At 46.3% G+C, this 26211-nt stretch overlaps 1 protein-coding gene across 3 annotated transcripts; it reads left to right on the plus strand.

Moving 5' to 3' along the window:
• The first annotated feature begins 3147 nt into the window (after window positions 1-3147).
• Window positions 3148-10153, plus strand: LOC119331994. Of its 3 annotated transcripts, XM_037605175.1 has the most exons (8): window positions 3148-3733; window positions 7063-7200; window positions 7285-7292; window positions 7371-7530; window positions 8587-8694; window positions 8777-9094; window positions 9226-9287; window positions 9387-10153. In XM_037605175.1, exons 1-8 carry the CDS (start codon window positions 3385-3387, stop codon window positions 9861-9863), a joined length of 1620 nt encoding a protein of 539 aa, XP_037461072.1. In that variant the 5' UTR covers window positions 3148-3384; the 3' UTR covers window positions 9864-10153. The 3 variants fall into 3 exon arrangements, with proteins under 3 accessions (XP_037461072.1, XP_037461070.1, XP_037461071.1); XM_037605173.1 differs by having other exon boundaries at window positions 7285-7530; XM_037605174.1 differs by having other exon boundaries at window positions 7285-7530; window positions 8623-8694.
• Window positions 10154-26211: the final 16058 nt, after the last annotated feature.

Genomic DNA, 26211 nt, shown 5'->3' on the forward strand with positions numbered 1-26211 from the left:
GGGCATTAGTAACGACCCTTTAGTCCCGGTTCAAAAACCGGGACAAAAGGCCCTTACCAACCGGGACAGAAGACCCTTTTTCTACTAGTGTCCTACTGGATTGATACCTTGGTTCTCAAAAACTGAGGGAAATACTTACGCTACTTTGCTGCATCATCCTCTCCTCTTCGGGGAAATCCAACGCAGTGCTCAAGAGGTAGCAGACACCACCTCACCCGAGACCCGCCGCTACCCCAACCAAAGAGACGGGCGGAAAGGTCCCACCTTTCGCACCCTTGGGCGACCCCCAGCGTCGAGACCCAATAGGCCGGCCAGCACTGGCATCCATCAACCCGTCCTGCAACCCCGGGCGTGAGACGAGCTCGGTCCTGCAACACCATGAGGGGGATGACGTCAGTCCTACTGCACCGTGCGCGAGACGAGCTCGGTCCTGCTGCACTATGCGCGAGACGAGCTTGGTCCTGCTGCACTATGCGTGAGACGAGCTCGGTCCTGCATCACCGTGAGGGGGATGAGGTCAGTCCTGCTGCACCGTGCGCGAGACGAGCTCGGTCCTGATGCACTATGCGCAAGACGAGCTTGGTCCTGCTGCATCGGGGGCGAGACGAGCGATGGACCGTAGCTGGGAGAGGTCCAGCCCTTCGATGGAAGTAGCGCCCGGGCGACGTGGAGATGGGGCAAAGGCCGAAACGGTCCGAACGTAGACGAGCCAACGCCGGAGAAGCCGGCCGCCGCCGCCGCAGGCAGATCCGCCGAGCCACCATGAAGCCGCCACGACACCTGGAGGCTACCACCACCGGACCTCCCCACGGCACCGCCCACGGCCGGAGCAACGGCCACGCCAGGCCGCTGCCCAACCCGCTTCGCCTGGCATGCTCCAAGCACCGGAGCCGTCGGGCACACACCACCGAAGCCAGGCGCCGCCAGCCGACCCTCATCGCCAGATCCGGCCGGATCCAACAGGAGGTCGTCCGCGCGCCGCCTCCCGATACGGGAGCACCGCAGCCACCCCGCCGCGCGCGGGATCCAGGACGCCGGCGCGCCGCCACCAGCCGGTCACCCCGCCGCCCCACGAGCCCGCCGCTGAGCCCCGCTGCCACCCAGCACCGCCACTCGAGGAAGCCGCCCGCGCCGCGCCCCACGAGCAGAGGGGGAAGAAGAGCCCCGCCGCCGCCACGCCCACCGGGCTTTGCCCGACAGCTCGCCGGCGGCGGTGGGGAGGAGGGGAGGGAGGTGGGGTCGAAGGGGAGGGCGGCTAGGGTCCCCCCTCGCGACGCGCGCAGGCGCGTTGCGGGAGGGGATGGGAGGGAGCAGATGAATAGTTTATGCCACCATTTTGCCGATTTGATTCTCGGTATACTTGTTCTGCGTAGCTTTGATAAAAAAGAAAAGGAAGGAAAAAAAGAACTTTTGTAACGTTGGATGTTAGATGCGTGAGTATTACCATGTGCCTGTGTGGTCCCCAAAATTCAATATGAAGATGCATAACAGGTTGGGATCACGATCGTTACCTTCACCGAGTTGCAGCAGAAGAAGAACGTGTCAGTGTAGATTGTACTTGGAGTCCCTCGAACCATCGATGAACGATATTGCGAACTACCCACGACTAGTCCCTCGAATTGAAGACCAAAAGCACGGCCTCTCTACTTGGTTGCAAGCGTGTAGCTTTCACGATCCAACGGCGTTTCATCATCCAGAGCTAATCATTACCGGAGAATTAGTGGCAGGAGATTAGAACCACACGGGGCTTCTAATTACGAGGATTAGAGGATTAGTCTATCTCTAATCAGTCAACTAGGACCAACTAGAACTAGAACAAAAAGAACTAAAGGAGGCTTCAAAACTTGTGTGTGCAAAAGAGTACAAATCCTCAAGTATATATAGGTTAGAGAGAAGAGGCAGGGCTGCCACCATGGGAGGAAGGAGTCCCCCTTGGTGCGCTGGCTAGGGGAGGGGAGGGAGGAGGAGCCTTGACCACCTTAGTTGCGGATTCTCAAAGTGTTTGCAACTAAGGTGGTCAAGGCTCATCTCTTTCATGATGAGAGGAGCCTTAACCACCTTAGGTGCAAACACTTCGAGTGATATGACTTTCGAGGATGCAAGACCTTCTTATATGCACCCCAATGTAAATTTGAATTGATAGGCATTGACTTCATTTGACACTTTGTGTGCTGTCCCAACATCATGTCTTCCTACTAATTCAACTTGGTCACTTGGATCCATCCACTTTAATCTAATGCGCCACAACCCCTTCATTGCTACTGTATAAAAAATTATATAACGATGTATAAATACAGTATAAATATAAAGAAATGAAATACGCACGAATAGTAGTAGCGTGGGAAAGAATCGGCGCTACTAGTATTTAGCAGTAGCGCGGATCCAACCATATATGCTACTGCTAGACACAAGTAGTAATAGCACGGTGTCAGATCTGCGCTACTATTAACAATTAGCTGTAGTGCCCTAGCAGTAGCGCGGGCCCCACGCTACTGCTAGCTCTTAACCCACGCTACTACTAGGGCGGCGTCCGGTGGCGACAACCTTGTCGGGTTGCGGCCTGGTCGGGGGTGGTGTGGGTTGGGGCATATGATGGCGAAGCCTTGGGTTGGGAATGGCGGCGTAGCACCGATAGCGGCGGAACTCTGGTGGCGGCTGTGCGGAGGAGGGCCAACAGAGAAGAGGAGAGGGTTGGCTGGGCAAGAAGGAAGGGGCGCATATGGGTGAATTGGCATGGGCCCTAGTGGTCAGTCCGATGTGGCAAACACGTCCAGGCACGCCAGGGCGTGTCATATCCGTCCTAGATATGGACCGGATATGAAGAGTGTCGGTCGGTCCAATGTTTGGGTCTGGTATGGGGCATCCAGTTGGGTGGGAATTTCTCGTCCGAGCAGTGACCGAGCAGCCCGTCCGGACGTTGGGGCAGGTACAGGGGTCAGGTTGTAGATGCTCTTGCGGGTACAGGGGTCCAGTTGTAGATGCTCTTACTACCGAGCAGAGTTGGAGTTGGGCAGCACATGTGACGGACAGGTGGGCCAGGCAAAGGCAGGTGCCCATCCTGTACTTGCTTCCAGGCAAATCTTTATCTCCATCTCACGTGACAAACGATCTTCCCCTGCTCTCTCTCTTCTCTCATCCTCTCAAAGTGAAACCCCATCTCTGCATTTGACAACGCCCATTGATTTCATCAACGTCAATAGATTAATCCCTTCTCTTCTTCCCCACACCACACACGGGCAGGGCTTCTAGCATGGAGACTGAGGTTACGCCTACGCCACTAGTATAAGAACCCCAGCTCCCCCTTGGGGCCGAGGCAGAGCAGAGCAGGAGCTAGACTAGAGAGAACATCTTTAGTGCTGTACTATTTTGTGAGGAGGAGAGAGAATGATGGAGGTGGCAGTGGAGAGCCCGCAGCCAGCGGCGTGGGACCACTTCAAGGAGAAGGTGGAGATCATGGAGGAGGAGAACGGTGGTGCTTCCGCAGCCGCAGCCGCAGCCGCCGCCGCCGCTGCTGCAGGGGAGCTGCTGACCAGGGAGATCAAGAAGAGGTTGCTGAACCACGCCCATGAGAATGGGAATGGCCATGGCCATGTCAATGGAGGAGGACCAGAGGAGCTCAAGGTTGTTCCCGAGGAGGAGGACAAGGTGGAGGAGGCTCCTGAAGAGCCCAAGGTTGCTGAAGAGGAGCAGAAGTCGCACCTGCAGCAGACTATCTTCTTCGATGCAGCCAAAGGTAACACCTCTGTTTCTTACCCATCTGCTCCTGCTTAATTAATTTCATCTCATGGGAAGAAGAAGAAGAAGAAGATCGGAATGGGATTTAATTGGTTGCTTAATTAATTAATTTCTTGATGGATGTGGAGGCTGCATTATTTTCCTGCAGGATAGAACACCTGCTGCAGTTATTTCAGGCTCCATCTGCTTCTTTTTCCTTAATTTGTCCATTTCTAGAAAACAATAATTCTCCAAAACATAGTCCATGTGTGCAGCACAAAACTAACTTTGTCATCTTGTAAGAGCTTTAGGCAGTGTCTGGATGGTGAAAAATGTAGAGAATTTTAATTACTGCTGCTGTCTCTGCTCCCTAATCAGTTTTATTTACCTGGGAGGGATCAACAGGATGCAGTGATTATTGCACTGGAGATCTTAGTCAGAAACCAGACAAAAAAGGACACGCGAAACGCATGCTAAAAAGGACAAAATCTCAGTGACAGTGATATATGCCAACATCCCTCTCATCTAATCTAGGTCTCACTCAGAATCTTTGGAAACCTTTTGCTGACCACTCAAATTAATCATATGTAGCCTTCCATGGCAGATGATGGCTCCACATGTCGGCGAAGTCTTTCTTAAACGGAAAGTAGTGGCTACTCTCGGGTGTAGTACACCCGAGTTAGCAAAAGATTGAAAAAATGTGATCAAACATTGTCCAAAAAATCTAAACTTTTGGGACATAAAACATTATCAGATGTGTGAGGTCCTTGCAAAATTTCATCTAAATATAACATTTGAGGAGCTCTCACCAAAAATAACAAAATCACTGCTCAAACAGTGCACAAAACTTTCAGCAGCGATTTTGTTTTTTTCGGTGAGAGCTCCTCAGATGTTATTTTTCGATGAAACTTGACACGAACCTCAAACATATGATAAAGTTTGATGTAGCAAAATTTCAGATTTTTTGGATTTCGTTTGATAAACTTTTTTCAAAGTTTTTGCTAACTCGGGTGTACTACACCCGAGTTAGCAAAAACTTTGAAAAAAGTTTAGATTTTTTGGACAATGTTTGATCACATTTTTTCAATCTTTTGCTAACTCGGGTGTACTACACCCGAGAGTAGCCACTACTTTCCGATATAAGAAGAATGAGATTTAGTTGGATGGTCCAAAATCCTCGATTGCATTATTTTTTCCTGCAGGAAAGAACTCCTGTTGCAGTGAGTTCAGGCTCCACCTGGTTGTTCTCCTTTAATTTGCCCATTTCTGGAAAGCAATAATTCGTGTGTTGGACCCTTTTCCAAAAAGTAATCCATATGTGTTGTGCAAAACTAACTTTGTCATCTTGCAATAGCTCTAGCTGCATGGTGAAAATGTGAGCAAATTTAATTTACTGCTGCTGTCTCTGCTCCCTCAGTTTTACCTTGTGATTATTGCATTCAGTATCCTGGAGATCTTATTCAGAAACCAGACAAAAAAGGACACGGGAAACACATGCTAAAAAAGACAAAATCTCAGTGAAAGTGATAGGTGCCGACATCCCTCTCATCTAAATCTAATCTATGCCGCACTCAGAATCATTGGAAACCTTTTGCTGACCACGCAATTCAATGATGATATGTGGCCTTCCATGGCAGATGTCGAGGGCGACTCAGAAGCTCCCTGGATCCGCAAAGTCTTTCTTACAAGTTATCCTTGAGTTATGAAATGGAACCAGAAAGCTTTGCTTTGCTTTCTTTCATGGGATATTTCCCTCTCCATACCCCGTCGCCGCTCGCCCCTGCAGGGCGATCGGGGGGCCAACCCTAGCACCCCGGCCGCCGCGATCCCATCTCTCCTTCCACTCCACCGCCGCCGGCGGACAACGCCGGGCAGATCCCATGCGTTCGACGGCGCGGCGGAGGGCTGCTCCTCCTTCTCGGGCTGTATGGCAGCGAGGGCGCCAGATCCGTGGAGGTGCGGCCTCTTTCTCGATCCGTGGTGGCACGGTGGCTCTTGCTGGAGGCGTTTGTTATGGTACGAGGCCAGATGGCAAGAGGATGGAGGTGGGACTGGGCATCGCCGGCGGTGGCGGTGGCGTCCGGCCCGGATCCGTCTTGGCGGAGGCGGAGGCGATTCCGGCCCAGATCCGAACATGGCGGTGATGGCATCCCCTCTGCCGGGGATGAGGGGCCAGATGGTGGGTCCTAGTGGTGGCGCTGGTGGCGGCAGATCTTGGGATCCCACAGGACATCGCAGGACGTGTGTGGCGGCCGGTGCTTCATCCAGCTTTGACAGTGCTTGATGCGGGATCGCGACGGCGGTTGCTGTTTTGTGGACGACGACAACGGCTGGTGCGACGGTGGGTGCTCCCTGTAGCGGCCATAATCGGGGCGGCGGCCCCTCTTCTTCAACGAGGGCAGCCTCTGGGATCGTGTGGGCGATTCGGAATCTGGATCTCGAGGTGGTGATGGCCTTTTGAGGCTGGTGGCGGTATGGGACGTCCCCTCCATCAATAGATCATGTTCAATGCGGCTCGGTAGGTGACACATTTGCCCTTTTCAGAATTGTCGGGTGGTGCCTGTCACCGATAGGTGAAGCCACCAGTGGACGTGATACTGGCGGATGCTACGCATGGCGTATTATATGGAGACGTCAATTCATGTCTGCTACTAGCTGGTGATGCACGGTGGCTCTGGCGGAGGTGTCATGTTTAGCATGCTGTTGTCGGATCGAAGGTGGTGCGACAGTAGCGGGAGGCAGGTGGTATGGGACGTCTTTGTCTTTCGTTGTCCCCTCCAGAGGTATCTGGCTATCGAGGTGTTGGTAGACGGATAAGGGTGGATGGTACATATGACTTCAGCAACGATCTTATGCACTCCGGTGAAAACACAAGATCTTTGATCAGACTATGTCATCACGTGTCTGCACCGTGTCCTTGCTGAAGGTGGTGGATTGAAGCTTGGCTTTGGGGATGAGAATCCGGAGTTCAACCTTGTGGTGGACTCGCCATCAATGGCGCACGTGCGGCGATCCCTTCTTGAAGGCGTAGTCTAGAAGTTGTGTATTTTTCGTTTTATATTGTGTCTTGTATCATAGGGATTAGTGGCTATCTGGGAGAGGTACTGTCGTGAGGTATACGGTCACAGGGTTTGTTTTCCACTTTATTTCCGGGTCGATGGTGTCTGGCTGCTGGATTTTGCACTATTAATAATATATGGTTGTATGCATCGTCCTGATGCAAAGGCCAGGGTTATCCTCCTTTAAAAAAAGAGAGATTAGCCACCAACTCTCTCTTAGAATTAGCATTCCATTGCTTTACTTAAGGGTTAGTTTTGGTAAATCTTGCTTTCTGTTGCTTTACTGAAGGACTTTGGAAGTGCGGGCACTGCGATTGGACGTACCGCTTGGCTAGTCCGTGCGGAAATGGTACCGTAGATCATCGAGGCTTAATGAAACCAGAGCATTTGGCAGTTGAATCATATTCGGAGAACCAAGCTGCTGAAGGTGTGTTACTTATGTTTTCCTGACCAATTTATCTGCAATTGATGCTTTGTTTCATCAGCTGAGCAATTTATTACTACATTCCAGATCCAGTGATCATGCCACTGCAGTCCGAGATGCAGAACTCCAACGATACAACCACTAAAATTGAATCTCGCACATATGCTCATCATAGTCATGGCACAGTTGTAAAACCAGTGCATTCGATAACCGAATCATCGTCGGAAGATCAGAACACGACAACCACCACAACTACAACCGCATCGGCAACAGCGACCACATCCTCTACAACCACATCAGCAGAAGCGACAACTCACTCATCGTCTTCTACAGGTGCGCATCATTATTTTTCGAGAGAAGTGCATATTACATCCTTCAACTCTAGCCCTAGTCTAATATACAACCTCCAACTTCAATATTATCTAATTTACACTCCCAGCTCTTAAAACCAGGCAGAATTCAACCCTCCCCTCCCTGTTGACCGTTTTGACCTGTTGACCGGGTGAACAGTAGCTCTCAGCAAAAAAAGTGACGTCTATGAAATACTCCCTTCGTCCCATAATGTAAGACGTTTTTTGACACTACACCAGTGTAAAAAAACGTCCTATATTATGGACGGAGGGAGTAGTTAACAGTTCGTGTACTGTTTGGGCTGATATTATTTTTTGTTGAGAGACCACTGAAATGTCCAAACAAGCTGAAAATTGTCACCGACATCACACGCTGTAATCGTCCACGCAAAAATAATTCGGATTTTTTTGAAAAAATAGTATTTTTTGAATTTACTATTCACCTGGTAAAAAATCAAAATTGCTTGTTGAATTTTGTTTCCAACTCTTTTTTGAATTTACTGTTCACCCGTTGAAAAAACCAAAATATTTTTTTGAATTTACCCAGTCAACATGTCAAAACTGGTCAACTGGGTCAAAGCCGGTCAACGAGGAGGCGAGGGTTGAATTCCGCCTGGTTTTGAGAGTTGGGGGATGTAAACTAGACGGTATTGGAGTTGAGGGGTGTATATTAGACTAGGGCTAGAGTTGGGAGGTGTAATATGCACTTCTCTCTTATTTTTCTAATGAACTTGCAGATGATTCCTTTTCCAAAAATAAGCGGCAATGGCTATATTTGCATAGAAATGCAAAATATGCCAAAGAAGGGTTAGCAGAGTTCCATCAATCATACCAACCTACATTTTTTTAATGGTAACCAATAAATTAAAAACAAACTATGAATACAAAGGTACGAGACACAAGAGAGAAAAAGAGCTAGCTACAAAGCTACCAACTTTCATTTGTTTTCATATTAATCCTCCCATCATCACAGTTTATTTAGGATCACTATGTCAATGTAGTGAACTAGATTAACAGACAATAGAAACATGGCATGCATGAATCTTTCACACAGAAGTAATTGAATGGATGACAGATGGCATGCCTCCCCTCAAGCCTGCCGATGGAGTTATCATGGATGCAACTCACCACCTACATGGACATGAAGGTAGGCCTGATAAACTGAGCAGTATGCATGGACTACTGTCATTCAGAGATGCAGCCTGATAACAGTAATTATATTTCTTCAGATGTTCATGGAACTACGACGACAACGTTCGAGAATGGCTCATTTACCACTCATGTAAGTCACACAACAGAACTCAAGGTCGATTGCCCGAATGTGACCACTACCACGAGGGGCAATTTACCAACGTCGCCGATTCCTCAAGCAGAAGATCAACCTTATGTAGCAGTGTCAGTCCCTGAAGATGTGAATCCTGCTGCTCCTAGCCCCCAACAGAGTGATGACTGGGATATACCAAAAGCCATAGTGTATGGTGGCTTAGTGGAGTCAGTCACCAGCCTCTCCGTTGTTTCAGCAGCAGCATCAAGTGGAGCAAAAACATGTCAGCTACTTACTTTCACTTATTTACATGATGGATTCTTTGCACAAAAAAACACATGATGAATGCACTATTTTGACACTGATATTTATATTATTCCATCTAATTAAATTCTATTTTTCACTTGCCTGTAGTGGACATATTCATCTTGGGCATAGCCAACCTTATGGGAGGGCTTCCTCTCATTTTCCACAATGTAACAAACTTCTCTGCACACTGAATGTCACACTGTTCTTACTGATCACTGCAGAAAACTCAGAAAACTAACATATCCTTCCTTTCCCATCGACAACAGATTGCCGATCTAAGAGACATTCGAGATGTGAATGAGGACAACGAACGCGTCGGCCACTACTGGTTGCAGCTCGGAAGGCGGTCGAAAGCCCGACTCCACATGATCCTGGCCCTGCTCTCATACATCGTGTTCGGGCTACTTCCACCAATCCTCTACGGTCTGTCATTCCGTGAGAGCAATGACAGGGAGAACAAGATGATGGCCGTCGCCGGTGCTTCACTCGCCTGCATCGCTCTGCTAGCACTTGGAAAGGCGCATGTCAAGGAAGCACCCAGGACATACTTCAAGACCCTAATGTACTACCTGACAGTCGCTGTGAGCTCGTCGGGGCTGTCGTACGTCGCCGGCGTGCTGATCACGCGGCTCCTGGTGCACTTTGAAATTATCGAGCAAGGTGGGTCGGCTGCTCCTCCTTCTCTGGGCCTGTCACTCCCTCATTCTGTGGGTGCACAAACATCTGCCTGGGCCTCATTCTGAATTCTGAACTCTGAAGTTATTGGGAAACAGTGCTAAAAAAGAGAAGACATGTATGAGTGGCATTGGTGTTTAATCCTGACATATTGATAGCAGAAGTGAACTGGCAACCAGGCAACTGAGAAAGACCAATTGAAATGAACACAGGCCACTTAGTTGACCACACCAAACCGAGAAAAGCAAACACCCTCGAAAGAGTTGTTAGTACCCGGTGGTTCCACAGCAGTGCTTTTGTGTGTGTATTGTGTAAAAAAACCTAGATTGCGAATAAAAATCATTTGATTTTCGGTGTATCCGATGTGAAATGCAAGGGGGCATACAGTCCCAATCCTTTTCGGTGGTACACGTCCATTATTACGAAAATAGCCATAAGTTACGTGCCTATTATCCTTATTTTGTTTCTTGATGTTGTGTATTGAAACATTGGTTCCATGAATGTAATCAGGAAATCAACCTGTTCTTAAGAAGAAGATTTTTTTATGATGTTTGTCCTAAATTATGCGTGCTAACCTTAGCATGAAAAAGTAACAGAATGTTGTATTTTGCTCCAAACACTTCATTTTGTAAAAAAAAACAATAGATGTGGATTACTCATGAGAATTTGGGATGGAGGTTTGTGCCCCTCTCTGCTAATGGGAAGACATGGTCACAAAGGATTGATTTAATTAGAGATGAAAACTAAAGCTACAGGAGCTTGTATATATCACCATAGCATATAAGGTGTGGGTGCACCTGATATTCTCCCATTAATTCGCTTTGCTGCTGAGGAGTCTGGAGACGAACGTCTCTTCTGTACTCTGCTTATGAACATGTTATTGGCGGGCGTAGGCAAACCTTGAAGCTCCCTCCCCGCCCGATCAGGGCACGTTGGATTAATAGTCTGCCCCTCCCCACACGTTACCGGCAGCTGCAACCATTTTTTCTCTTGGAGCAAGGAACATTTGGCACCCCGTTCCATCCTTGCCGGTCCAATTCAGAAAGCATCCGAAGCAAACCCTAGTTGGGCACAGACAAAGCACTTACAGATCAAGCCGCCATGACTCGACCTCTGCCTGAGATAGAACGATGGCGCCATGGTGGAGGGCAGCCTCCCTCAGGAGAGCCACTCTCTACGAAACCAATTATTGGTTTCGCTAAAACTGACTGAAGCTCATGCCTGAGGCTGAGGCCGAGTGGTCAATCAGCTTAATCGGCTTCGTCGAGATCGACAGAGTCCAATCGGCATCGCCTAAGTCGACGGTTTATTACAGAATCGCGCATTATGTATCGAATTAGTGAAAAATGTATTACTATTCTTAAAAATAGCCTCCGTGGTTGCCCTCTGCACGGCTCTTATATTTTTCCACTAAACACAATATACACGGATAATTTTTCCAAACTGCTCTCTCGTATCAAGATCACTTCTTCCAGATTTCAAGAGTGGCTGTGACTCTAAGAACAGCAGATGCTCCTACACCGCAGCCTTCCCAACCACCAAATAAAAATGATTTAGCTCTGTAATCTGTTTCTAATGCGAGGAGATCAAGCAACACATCAGGGGAGTCATCGAAATCAGCGTGGTGGGAATGAACATTTGTTAGATATGACTTCTGCGGTACATATAGCGTTAACATTTTCAGTACGAACTCCCTCTGCCCCAAAGAAAGTGTGGCCAATCTAGTACAACTTTGTACAGGAGTGCATCTTTTACAAGAACGAATTGGGACAATGAATGATGCAATGTTGAATGTACGGTCAATTGAGTAACCTGGAGATTCTCAACATAATTATTCTTCTTTTAGATAATAATAATACTAGCAGATAAATATTCCGTCAAAAGGTAACTTAATATTTTTCCACCATCAATGCAGGTGTTCTATACCAAAAACAAACCAAATTGCAATGCTTGTCCAATGAGAAGTGAATGTAGGCTTTAAGCAAGACATTCACAACTTATATTCGATCCTTGCGCCAAACTGCCTTATGTTGATTGAGATTTGTGACACATATTAGTTTCACTCAGAATACAACTATCTGCTAATTAGTTGGTTCTATTTGTTTCAAACATCATGTTTCATTTCATTGTGCAACTAAAACTTATCTCGGATTCTTGGTCTTAACTTGGCCCTCCTATGTTTGTGTACTTATTGATTTGTGAAATTCTTAGTTCTTCCGAATTTTCTTACGTTACCCAATTCCTTTTGATGAAGTGAGTGGTAGAATGCCCACTCTAAATTTCACTACCTGATTTGTGCCATGAGGAAAGTACATAGGAAAAGGATTTTCACACTAACAACTCTAACCCAATTATCGAGGAGCCAGCAAGTCCAGCACGGGAAGAACATCCATAAAGTTTGGAAAAAGATATTGAAGATTATGATCCATATACTGCTCAAATACCGACCAGAATTGCTCAGAGAACATTTAACCAATATCTGGATCATAATCTTCAATATGATTTTCCAAAGTTTCTGAATGTTCTTTCTGTGTTGGACTGGCTAGCTACTCGATAATTGGCTCTGAATTGTTTGTGCTAAAAACCATTCACTGTACTTTCACCAAGCTTTTCTCATGAGGTGTAGAGAGTGCAAGCCATGCACTTCACTAAAAGGAATCGAGAGAAAAACAATCGGAAGGACAAGAAAATTCACAAATCAGTAATAATTAATTTGTACACAAAAGTAAAGAGCACCCATTTAAGACCAAGAATCCAAGATAAGTTTTGGCTGCACAAAATAAAATAAAAATGATATGTGTATCAAAATTAACAGAGCCATCGGATTATCAACATATTATATTTTGAGCGGAAATAATATGTGTCATACAAATTTCAACCAGTGTAGCTTGGTGCAAGGACCAAATATAAGTTCTGAATGCCTTGCGAGGGCACTTGCGAAATGCCTACATTCATTTCACATTGGATAGGCATTGTAATTTGGTTTCTTTTGGTACGAAAGACATGAATTGATTGAGAAATATTTATTTATTCTTTCTAGGGAATATTTATGTACTAGTTAAAGAGAACAAATTCATCCTTAGATCCTATGAATATTGTTAAATCTGCTATATACTTTAGTTATTATTTGTACATGATGATTTATAGAGATTGCAATTTACATGGAAAGAATAACATATCATTTGCTGGTAAAAAACACAAGCTCGTAAATTTAAAATTATATTACTACACTCACAGTTTTTATTTATCAAGTTTACACCTACGAGGCCAAAGGTTAGGCGAAAAGATGAAACTGCCAGCTTATTATTGGTAGGGAAGTACTTAAGAACAGTGCATTAATCATGTCGTCTTAATAGATTTACATATGTTACAATCACATAAGGAAATTAATGAGCATCTACCATCTCCATACTGGAGGAGGATGGAGTTAGAACCCAGATTCTTGGAACTACATATGATGAAGAAAAGAAGTTTGAGAGGAATATCGGCTCCATACAGTATGATCTATAACACTAAGGCTGTGTTTAATAGCATAGTACTATATAAACCAAAGTATCAAAAATTTCAGTAATTTTGCCTATAGGTATGAGATACCATGGTTTTACTAAAACGAAGCATTTTGGAGTATTCACAATACATAGAACCTGTTTGGCTGTTGCCGCACAATGCTATAAATTGTGTTGCCTAGCCGTTGCATTTAAGCACTCAGCAACTTTGTTTTTAAAAATGAGGTTTGGGGTTCTTTTCTTATGCAGAGAAAAAACTAGTATTAAAACCAGAGTTGTTAGGGGCAACCAAACAGCTCATTATAAATAAAACTATGATAATCTCAAAAATTGTAGTATTCTTAAAATACTAAAAAAATACTTTGCTATCAAACGGGCCTAAAATAAGAATATATAGTGCAAGATCATGACAGATTTAACACGCCACTGAAAAATGTGTAGAAACGTGTGAGAGATGATATACTAAAAAGAAAGTAACAAATAGTGTAATAAAGTGAATTAATGCATTTTGTCTACATTAATAAGATAACTATGCCATGCGGATCTCTGCTTTATAGTAGATAGAGGCCATTAATCATCAGTATGCTTATACCATGGTATTTAACCAGTAGCTAAATGCATTGTCGTGAAGTATGAACACTCTCAATTTAGGCATAGCCTTATTCTAATAGAGGAAATATGAAATAAGACAGTAACAAATCTATTATAATTCTGATAACCAAAATTATCAGATGTCGTGACTTCACCATTATACTCACTGGCTGAACACATATGTGTAGCCAAAGGTCAATAAATGTACCGGAAACATTACCCAGCTCATTTTTGTTCCAACAACGAGCGTGGAATAAGATCTTATCTCAGAGTCTAATCACTCTCTACTTCATACAGGACAAATTAGTATGTCTTCATGAGCTGGAGGAAACAACTGAAAGAAACAACTTTTTCAAGGTTTGAGTGCAAGAATCAGCTTACATATCACAATAATAAGATGATGACAAAGAATCCCCTCGTACCATCTTTCAGAATTGCAGTCACTTGGCATTATGTGCTACAGCCATGAAACAAAAATGATAATAAGAAAGATTAAAAGAGAAAATAAGAAAGGAATCACTCTTAAAGACAAGAGTAAATCGCAAGATCCACACAGCCTCACGAGTTCAATCCCGTGGTGCTGGGTTAGACAAAATTATTAGTACAATTCCAAATCCTGGAAACAGAACTGCATGCCCAAACTATGGGCCGGCTTATTAAGTCAATGGCCAGATTAGATACATAGAATTAGTGCCAGTCAAACAGACATGTAGGATTAGTGCAAAACAAACAGACATGTGGTTAGATTAGTTACCAGAAGAAAAGAACCAACATATCTGATTGGTAAAGGAACATATACCAATATTAGCTGGAGATCTTGTTTTATGTCTTATGCACACTGAACAAAGAAAAAACAGCAAAGAAGAACATAACCATCTGATGTAGAATCTTTGACCTGATGGCAACAAATCTGCAAATTAGGAACAGATATTCAGCAACAGCAGCAGCGTACAGAGCATACATGAATTAAGCATACAGCAGCAAGCTGCAGCGGCAGCACACAAAGCTACAAATAATCTAATTTACAGCAGCAGCAGCAGCAGCATGCAGATGTCAATCTACAACAGCACCAGCACATCTATTGCCGTGGATGTTGGGGAGGAATTGGTAGGGAGGAGCAACAACACGCCTTGCTTCTTGGGCACGCATGGGCAGTGGAGGAGCAGGAAACCTTGAGTTTTTTCGGGAGGCAACCACAGCACCGCAGCGGAGACAGCAGCATCGAGGAGATGGTGCAGATCAGACGACACGTCCTCCCTCTGTCCATGGCCTCTCCAGGCGGAGGAGGCAACGACAATGACGGTGGGAGCGACCCGCTCTCTCTATCTGACGTGCCGTGCTCTCTCTCTCTCCCTCCCATGACGCTCGAGCACGACAGGAAAGCAGCAGCGCTACCGGCAGGCAGGAAGGAGGAGGGGCAGGTGTGTGACGGAAGGGGAGGAGGTAGAGGGGTGGCGTCGAGAAGGGGCGGCACCGTAGAAGAGGGGCTAGGGTTAGGGTTAGGGGAGAGGGGGAAGCGAGGATAATAAGATCATAAAGAGTTTCTCCCACTTTATATTATAATAATAAAGCAAACACACGATACAACAAGCATGTTGGGCCGCAGCACAACGAGGCCCAAAAGATAAAACATGAGAAAGAAAGAGAAACAAATGCCGACACCAGCAGCTTGATGAAAAGAAGAAGATGGGCGGCAAGCACTGCGCCCTCCGGAGATCTCCCACCAATGCGAGGATAGTATATAATAGAATGGCCGAGACGGTCTAATAGACGGTCTAATCTATCGGTACCCATCTCGTGGGAGGCTAGGACGTGCAATGACGAAATTGCCCCGTTGGGGCATGGATATTACGAAGGAATGCAATCGGAGTTTTATCTGACGACCTACAATGGCTGGCTGAAGATCCAACATCCCACATGGTCCTAGCCCGAGATCGGACTGCCAGTATCACGGAAGAAATCCGATCAGACGGCCAAGAGTCTCGGAGCTTTGTGAGAGCTTAATACCCTCTAGGTCTTTACTCCTGAGGGCATCTCCAACGCCGATGCATCCGTCCGCAGACACGGATGCAGGAACCGCCCATCCAAAGATTGCCGCATATGTCTAGTTGGATTTAAAAGAATTAAGGAAATTTATCAAATTTCATGCAAACTCAAACTAACAGATGATATTCATTTAAACTATGATAAATTTTACATAAATTCAGACATATTTCATCCAGTGAACTATAAACCTTTTAAAACCTAATCCTATACTTAACGGTGACCTGGTAGGCCATGTTGGGCTGGCCGGTGGTTCCTCTATAATCATCACCATCGCTGTTTTCGGAGTCATAGACTCATAGTTGTTGGGCTTCGGGCAGCGGAAGGGTACGGTGTCGCTGCAGGGCTTCCCGACAGCTGCTTGATGCTCGCGCATTATCCTGTTCGCTTGCTCCTGCGCCGTATGCAGTGCGGCCGCAGCCACCGCGGACATGCGCACGGGAGAGGGCAGCATGCCTTGAAATTGTTACTTGCAAGGATTAAATCTGGTAAAATAAAATTTTTGGTCTTTAGTTTTGACCAGTCGATGGGGCGGACGGCTGGTAAATGATAAATTGCAAAGTGAAATAAAAGTAAGTAAATTGCAATAAGATATTTTTTGTTTTTGTTGATGTTCAAGAAATCGTTAACTGGTAGCTGCTCGGTCGGTTTAGTAGTAGCAATTATGTTTGATAGCAAAGTATCAGAAAAACCAAAGTATCAAAAACTGCAGTAATTTAGTCAGTAGGTACACAAAACAATGGTTTTTATTTAACAGAGTTTTTCGAAGTATTCATAATACAGAGCAGGTGTTTGGCTACAACACATAATGATGTAAAATTTGCTGACTAGCCCTTAGGCAGTCGCATCTAGCTAGCCATCATGGTAGCAATGCAAAAACATGCGCAGCTGGCCTGTTGTGTGCTGTTTTTGTTGCGCTAATCTAGCTAGGTAGATTGGCTAGCCCTTGACATTCACGTCCATATGAACTGAGGAGCATGCACAGACGACGGAACGGTATCTTGTATATTTTGTGAAAGTCCACCTGCAGCACGGTCGCCGGTGACTCACCAGGCGATGTCTCTTTTTTAGATCAAGCGACTTGTTAGCATAGGAGGAAAGAAGATAACAACGCTGCTCTGTTTTTTAAAAAGAAGTCTGTAGTTCTTTTTTTTATACAGAGAAAAAACCACAGTTTGCTCAATACTGTAGTTTTAAAAACACTGTTGTTAGGGGCAGCCAAACACCTCGTTGCAATTAAAACCATGGTAATCTGAAAAACTGCAATATTCTCAAAAATACTAAGCTATCAAACGGGGCCTAATCGGTGAATCGGCCTATTAACTGGATTAATCGGTCGACCATAATCAGTAGATTGAATAGAAACTTGCCAACATATATTTAGATCCTTTTATGTATTATAGCATACTCTCATGCTCCCAACTATGTAGCATAGCAAAACATGTTGCCATACAGATATGAAAAGCATAAAGAGTAGGTAAAATTATTAAAAACATAGCTATTAAGGAACAGGAAGGGGCTGGAAGAGGTTACGGGCCAAAAAATTGGGCTTTGTTGCCAACTCGATAATAGGCTAGCAGGGATTAATTGGGATGACAACTGATTAATCGGTTTAACTGGTCCATTAATCGTCCTGACAAGTTAACATGACAAATAGGTGTTATTCGATTCGAACACGCTATGAGTAGCGATTAACTGACCCTTTAATTGATCCGGACGGGTCCCTCCTCCTTCTCCTCCTCCCTCCCACGCCGCCGCCAGAGGGGGCGGCTGCTGGGAGTCCTTGTCCCCTCACGCGTCGATCTCGGGGCGGACCGGGGCTGACGGGTCTGGGCGCCGTGCTTGACCATGGGCGTGGTAGTGCGGAGGTGCACTGGAGCAGTGCTTTCGGCGGCTTGGCGGCGACGTGACGGGCGTCGTGCATGGGTGAGGGGGCGTGCCTGGGGCGGCATGCGGTGGCGGCTTGGCCGGATCTGGCCCTCCAGGCGACGCGGGCCGTGGGAGGCACGAACTACGGGCGGACGTGATGCGAAGCATCCCACGTTCATCCCCATATACACTCTGACTACTCTCCAAGTCCCAAGAGAACATAAGACGAGACCTCAACTAGGCACCATTGGACACAAGGTGAACTCGCTCCTCTTCGAACCATCACTTGCCATACGTGAGACATGGCTACTACCTCAAACATGTGTGCTATGCATGACCAGGAACCAAGAGGAAGCCCATGAACAAGAAGGCGAGGACACCAAGCGCGAGGATCAAGAAGAAGGGCCACGGAAGAAGCTCCAGCCACCGGAGGACCGGTCGGGACCGGACGTCCGACGCCTAAAGACCCACCAGACGACTGGCCCGGACCGGACGGCCGGCGATCCCGCACCCGAGCCAAAATGAGCGGACGTCCGACACACTCCAGTGTCCGGACGACTGACCGCCACCTCATCCGAGCCAAAACGCCGGACGTCCGACAAGTACCGGACGACCGGACCCTCACGAGCCACCGGACGTTCGGTACCTGTCGGACGACCGGCCCATGGCTGTGTCTAGTGTTGCGGGCCGAAGCCCATGTACCCCTCACTTACCCCTTCGTGTCTCTAGACTATATATACTCCTCCACCACCTCCTAGTTAGGGTTAGCATTGGTTTAGCTCATTTGAGAGATAGAGCATTGCTCATCCACATCGGATCTACTCCTCGAGAGAGACCGCGGCCTCTTCGGAGAAGATCCCTTTGGATTCAAGACCTCCTCGCGGAGAAGAGCATCAAGACCTCCTCACGGAGAAGACCGGCTACCCTTGTATCGTCCCTAGTTGATCGCGTATCGTGTGAACTCTTATGTATCCGAGGATCTAGCACATGTGTGGCTTTCTTGTATTGGTTTAGTAATTCTCTTGTGTTTCCCCTTGTGTTTTCTCTCTTTTCCCCCTCGTGTTCTTCGTGTTCATCGTGGGATCCACTCCTTTCGTGAAAGATCGGCCGATTAGGGTCCTACCCTACATCATCTTGGTATCATGAGCCACGTTGATCACGATTTCGGAGCCTCCCCTTGTTGTTTTCTAGCCTAATTCTGTTGTGTTCTTCCCTAAATTCGAAAATCCCCACCAAAAATAGCTCCAATTTTTTTTTAAGATTTGTTGGTTTGACGAAGTTTTGTTGATTTTGATCCATGGATTTGCTTTGTTTCAGGTGGATCTAGCATCTCCCTAAGTTTCCCCATCTTTCATCCACGAAATCTCCTCAATTTTGACCCCAAAATCCCCAAATTCCGCCCAAAATCGTGTCCCGAAACTCGCATCTCGTGTTGACCCCGAACCCCGGACGACCGACACTTTATGGACGTCCGGAGCCCCTGGAACGACCAGACGTCCGACCTTTTCCGGACGACCGGAACCCCTAACCCGAGCCGAATTTACGGATTTCTGAGCCCGCCCGGACGTCCGGCCCCCGGACATCCGACCTTGTCCGGACGTCCTTAAACTGTAAAAACTGATTTCGCTCAAATTTTGTTTCGGCCATAACTAATTCACCCGAACTCCGATTTTGACGTTCTTTAGCTTGTTTTGAAGCTCTTGACATTCCCCTTCCCACAAAAATACTACCATCGCCATTTGACTCCATCAATGTTTTGAAACTTTGGCATCTTTGCCTAGGGCTTCCACCACATCATGCGCTACACCACCACCGACTTCCGCAACCTAACCAATATTGATCCCCATCGCATTAGTGGTTGCTTGAGGAGTGATTTGAGTCTCCTAAGGTGTCTAGGATACTTAGAGACGGTTGCTTCTTCATTAACCACCACCACCACTTCCGCATAGGCTTACCAACCATACACTTCTTCCACATCGACTTAACCCAATTTTGTTTGTGTTGAGAGTTGTGTCTCCTAAGGTGTTTCGGCTACTTAAGGACCGTGCTTCCAACTCCAACACCGTGTATAGTCCACCACCTTACCCTCCATTTCCGCATTGTGTACTCCACAACCCATCATTGCCATTCCGCAATTCCATTGAGCTTTCACAAAACCACCACCGCATTCCCGCTACCACCATTTGACATTTGACATTTGAGATTTTGAGTTCGCGGTTTTTCCGTTTCCTATGGTGTTTCGGCTACTTAGGGACGAGTCTCCATCATCTTGGTATCTCCATCAAGATCACCGCCACTCATCATCGACACGGACGGCAACCTCCATATCATCTTGGTATCGTGGTATCCCTCCATTGTATATTCCCTTGCCATTGCATTGATAACCCCTAGCCCATTTTATGTCACTTGCCTATCGAGACTAACCATTTGAGTATTGTCGGCAACGTTACTTGTGCACATTAGTGATCTACACCTCCCATTGCATATATACCGTATCATATTGGTATCATCATATCATCCCTTGTGCCATAAGTTTGTTCCCGCATATATACAATTGCTATCTTGGTTTGTGCATTGTGCCAAAGTGGCCATACAAAAAAAAAAGAATAAAGCTTTTAAGCAAAAGAGAAAGAGCAAAGAAGCTTGTAAGCAATAGCCATAGCATCATACCACATTGCATAAGATTGTCATATCCGATCATCTTGGATCATACCACCGGAACATCATACATATATAGCATACTTGGGATAGAAAGTCAATACATTTTGCATCTTATAGGTTGTGCACAAGTGTCGTATCCGCCTATAGAGCAATCGTGCTAGTGTCTCTCTTGAGTTGTGCAACACGAGTGTTTTCCATGGATTCCACATTTTGTGCTCATCCTTGGTTGCACGACCCCATTTATCTATCCGTGTGTATGTTTTCGTGTGCCATTCATTGCTATTGGTCTACTTGTTTCACTTGCGAATTTGTGAATCTCCTCTTACTAACATTTTGCATCAAATTTTTTTGTGCCACTATCCTCACCGAGCTCCACCATAAGCCTTACTTGTGTAGGTGTTGTTGGGGAACGTTGCAGAAAACAAAAATTTTCCTACGGTTTCACCAAGATCCATCTAGGAGTTCATCTAGCAACGAGTGATCGGATTGCATCTACATACCTTTGTAGATCACGCGCGGAAGCGTTCAAAGAACGGGGATGAGGAAGGCGTACTCGACGTGATCCAAATCACCGGAGATCCTAGTGCCGAACGGACGGCACCTCCGCGTTCAACACACGTACGGTAAGCGTAACGTCTCCTCCTTCTTGATCCAGCAAGGGGAAGGAGAGGTTGAGGAAGATGGCTCCAGCAGCAGCACGACGGCGTGGTGGAGATGGAGTTGCAGTACTCCGGCAGGGCTTCGCCAAGCACTATGGAGGAGGAGGATGTGTTGGAGAGGGACAGGGAGGCACCAAAGGCGTGGTTTGAGAGGCCCTCCTTCCCCCACTATATATAGGGAGTCCAAGGGGGGGCGCCGGCCCTAGGAGATCCAATCTCCTAGGGGGGTGCGGCCAAGGGAGGAATCCCTCCTCGCCAAGGCACCTAGGAGGTGCCTTCCCCCTTTGGGACTCTTCCCTTCCTTGAACCCTAGGCGCATGGGCCTCTTGGGGCTGGTGCCCTTGGCCCATATAGGCCAAGGCGCACCCCCTACAGCCCATGTGGCCCCCGGGGCAGGTGGCCCCACCCGGTGGACCCCCGGGACCCTTCCGGTGGTCCCAGTACAATACCGGTGACCCCGAAACTTGTCCCGATGCCCGAAATAGCACTTCCTATATATAGTTCTTTACCTCCGGACCATTCCGGAACTCCTCGTGACATCCGGGATCTCATCCGGGACACCGAACAACATTCGGGTTACTGCATATACATATCCCTATAACCCTAGCGTCACCGAACCTTAAGTGTGTAGACCCTACGGGTTCGGGAGACATGTAGACATAACCGAGACGACTCTCCGGTCAATAACCAACAGCGGGATCTGGATACCCATGTTGGCTCCCACATGCTCCTCGATGATCTCATCGGATGAACCACGATGTTGAGGATTCAAGCAACCCCGTATACAATTCCCTTTGTCAATCGGTATGTTACTTGCCCGAGATCCGATCGTCGGTATCCCAATACCTTATTCAATCTCATTACCGGCAAGTCACTTTACTCGTACCGTAATGCATGATCCCGTGACCAGACACTTGGTCACTTTGAGCTCATTATGATGATGCATTACCGAGTGGGCCCAGTGATACCTCTCCGTCATACGGAGTGACAAATCCCAGTCTTGATCCGTGTCAACCCAACAGACACTTTCGGAGATACCCGTAGTATACCTTTATAGTCACCCAGTTACGTTGTGACGTTTGGTACACCCAAAGCACTCCTACGGTATCCGGGAGTTACACGATCTCATGGTCTAAGGAAAAGATACTTGACATTGGAAAACTCTAGCAAACGAACTATACGATCTTATGCTATGTTTAGGATTGGGTCTTGTCCATCACATCATTCTCCTAATGGTGTGATCTCGTTATTAATGACATCTAATTTCCATAGTCAGGAAACCATGACTATCTGTTGATCACCGAGCTAGTCAACTAGAGGCTTACTAGGGACATGTTGGTGTCTATTATTCACACATGTATTACGATTTCCGGATAACACAATTATAGCATGAATAAAGACAATTATCATGAACAAGGAAATATAATAATGCTTTTATTATTGCCTCTAGGGCATATTTCCAACAGTCTCCCACTTGCACTAGAGTCGATAATCTAGTTACATTGTGATGAATCGAACACCCATGGAATTCTGGTGTTGATCATGTTTTGCTCTAGGGAGAGGTTTAGTCAACGGATCCGCTACATTCAGGTCCGTATGTACTTTACAAATATCTATGTCTCCATCTTGAACATTTTCACGAATGGAGTTGAAGCGACGCTTGATGTGCCTTGTCTTCTTGTGAAACCTGGGCTCCTTGGCAAGTGCAATAGCTCCAGTGTTGTCACAGAAGAGTTTGATTGGCCCCGACGCAGTGGGTATGACTCCTAGGTCGGTGATGAACTCCTTCACCCAAATTGCTTCATGTTCTGCCTCCGAGGCTGCCATGTACTCCGCTTCACATGTAGATCCCGCCACGATGCTCTGCTTGCAACTGCACCAGCTTACTGCTCCACCATTCAAAATATACACGAATCCGGTTTGTGACTTAGAGTCATCCAGACCTGTGTCGAAGCTAGCGTCGACATAACCCTTTACGACGAGCTCTTTGTCACCTCCATAGACGAGAAACATTTCCTTGGTCCTTTTCAGGTACTTCAGGATATTCTTGACCGTTGTCCAGTGTTCCTTGGCGGGATTACTTTGGTACCTTCCTACCAAACTTACGGCAAGGTTTACATTAGGTCTGGTACACAGCATGGCATATATAATAGAACCTATGGCTGACGCATAGGGGATGACACTCATCTCTTCTATATCTTCTGCCGTGGTCAGACATTAAGCTGAACTCAATTTCACACCTTGCAACACAGGCAAGAACCCCTTCTTAGACTGATCCATATTGAACTTCTTCAATATCTTATCAAGGTATGTGCTTTGTGAAAGACCTATGAGGCGTCTTGATCTATCTCTGTAGATCTTGATGCCTAATATATAAGCAGCTTCTCCAAGGTCCTTCATTGAAAAACTCTTATTCAAGTAGGCCTTAATGCTGTCCAAGAGTTCTATATCATTTCCCATCAAAAGTATGTCATCTACATATAATATGAGAAATGCTACAGAGCTCCCACTCACTTTCTTGTAAACACAGGCTTCTCCATAAGTCTGCGTAAACCCAAACGCTTTGATCATCTCATCAAAGCGAATGTTCCAACTCCGAGATGCTTGCACCAGCCCATAAATCGAGCGTTGGAGCTTGCACACCTTGTCAGCATTCTTAGGATCAACAAAACCTTCCGGCTGCATCATATACAATTCTTCCTTAAGGAAACCATTAAGGAATGCCGTTTTGACGTCCATTTGCCATATTTCATAATCATAGAATGCAGCAATCGCTAACATTATTCGGACGGACTTCAGCTTCGCTACCGGTGAGAAAGTCTCATCGTAGTCAACCCCTTGAACTTGTCGATAACCCTTAGCGACAAGCCGAGCTTTATAGATGGTCACATTACCATCCGCGTCTGTCTTCTTCTTAAAGATCCATTTATTTTCTATGGCTCGCCGCTCAACGGGCAAGTCAGTCAAAGTCCATACTTCGTTTTCATACATGGATCCTATCTCGGATTTCATGGCTTCTAGCCATTTGTCAGAATCCGGGCCCGCCATCGCTTCTTCATAGTTCGAAGGTTCACCGTTGTCTAACAACATGATTTCCAAGACAGGGTTGCCGTACCACTCTGGTGCGGAACGTGTCCTTGTGGACCTACAAAGTTCAGTAGCAACTTGATCTGAAGTTTCATAATCATCATCATTAACTTCCTCTCTAGTCAGTGCAGGCACCTCAGGAACATTTTCTTGAGTTGCGCCATTTTCCGGTTCAAGAGGTAATACTTCATCAAGTTCTACTTTCCTCCCACTTACTTCTTTCGAGAGAAACTCCTTCTCTAGAAAGGATCCATTCTTGGCAACAAAGATCTTGCCTTCGGATCTGAGGTAGAAGGTATACCCAATAGTTTCTTTAGGGTATCCTATGAAGACGCATTTTTCCAACTTGGGTTTGAGCTTTTCAGGTTGAAGTTTCTTGACATAAGCATCACATCCCCAAACTTTCAGAAACGACAGCTTAGGTTTCTTCCCAAACCATATTTCATACGGTGTCGTCTCAACGGATTTCGACGGAACCCTATTTAAAGTGAATGCGGCAGTCTCTAAAGCATACCCCCAAAAAGATAACGGTAAATCGGCAAGAGACATCATAGATCGCACCATATCTAATAGAGTGCGATTACGATGTTCGGACACACCATTACTCTGAGGTGTTCCAGGCGGCGTGAGCTGTGAAACTATTCCACATTTTCTTAAGTGTGTGCCAAACTCATGACTCAAGTATTCTCCTCCACGATCTGATCGCAGGAACTTGATTTTCCTGTCACGTTGATTCTCAACCTCACTCTGAAATTCCTTGAACTTTTCAAAGGTCTCAGACTTGTGTTTCATTAAGTAGACATACCCATATCTACTCAAGTCATCAGTGAGGGTGAGAACATAACGATAGCCACCGCGAGCCTCAACACTCATTGGACCGCACACATCAGTATGTATGATTTCCAATAAGTTGGTTGCTCGCTCCATTGTTCCTGAGAATGGAGTCTTGGTCATTTTACCCATGAGGCATGGTTCGCACGTGTCAAATGATTCGTAATCAAGAGACTCTAAAAGTCCATCAGCATGGAGCTTCTTCATGCGTTTGACACCTATGTGACCAAGGCGGCAGTGCCACAAGTATGTGGGACTATCATTATCAATCTTACATCTTTTGGTACTCACACTATGAACATGTGTAGCATTACGCTCGAGATTCATTAAGAATAAACCATTTACCATCGGAGCATGACCATAAAACATATCTCTCATATAAATAGAACAACCATTATTCTCGGATTTAAATGAGTAGCCATCTCGAATTAAACGAGATCCTGATACAATGTTCATGCTCAAAGCTGGCACTAAATAACAATTATTAAGGTTTAAAACTAATCCCGAAGGTAAATGTAGAGGTAGCGTGCCGACGGCGATCACATTGACCTTGGAACCATTCCCGACGCGCATCGTCACCTCGTCCTTTGCCAGTCTCCGCTTATTCCGCAGCTCCTGTTTTGAGTTACAAATGTGAGCAAGCGCACCGGTATCAAATACCCAGGAGCTACTACGAGTACTGGTAAGGTACACATCAATTACATGTATATCACATATACCTTTCGTTTTGCTGGCCTTCTTGTCCGCTAAGTATTTGGGGCAGTTCCGCTTCCAGTGACCACTTTCCTTGCAATAAAAGCACTCAGTCTCGGGCTTGGGTCCATTCTTTGGCTTCTTCCCGGTAGCTTGCTTGCCGGGCGTGGTAACTCCCTTGTCGTCCTTCTTGAAGGCTTTCTTTCCCTTGCCCTTCTTGAACTTAGTGGTTTTATTCACCATCAACAGTTGATGTTCCTTTTTGACTTCTACCTCTGCTGATTTCAGCATTGCAAATACTTCAGGAATGGTCTTTTCCATCCCCTGCATATTGAAGTTCATCACAAAGCTCTTGTAGCTCGGTGGAAGCGACTAAAGGATTCTGTCAATGACCGCGTCATCCGGGAGATTAACTCCCAGCTGAGTCAAGCGGTTATGCAACCCAGACATAGTGAGTATGTGCTCACTGATAGAAC

The sequence above is a fragment of the Triticum dicoccoides genome, chromosome 7A, assembly GCF_002162155.2.
Source record: "Triticum dicoccoides isolate Atlit2015 ecotype Zavitan chromosome 7A, WEW_v2.0, whole genome shotgun sequence".
NCBI lineage: Eukaryota > Viridiplantae > Streptophyta > Magnoliopsida > Poales > Poaceae > Triticum > Triticum dicoccoides.

What these genes read in the sequence shown, in the direction of transcription:
- LOC119331994 (XM_037605173.1), top strand. Translation starts at nt 3,385, where the DNA reads ATGATGGAGGTGGCAGTGGAGAGCCCGCAGCCAGCGGCGTGGGACCAC. An exon ending in TCACTCATCGTCTTCTACAG is followed by an intron (nt 7,531 to 8,586) that starts GTGCGCATCATT and finishes CATGGCATGCAT; the next exon opens with GAATCTTTCACACAGAAGTA. An exon ending in TTCCTCTCATTTTCCACAAT is followed by an intron (nt 9,288 to 9,386) that starts GTAACAAACTTC and finishes CATCGACAACAG; the next exon opens with ATTGCCGATCTAAGAGACAT.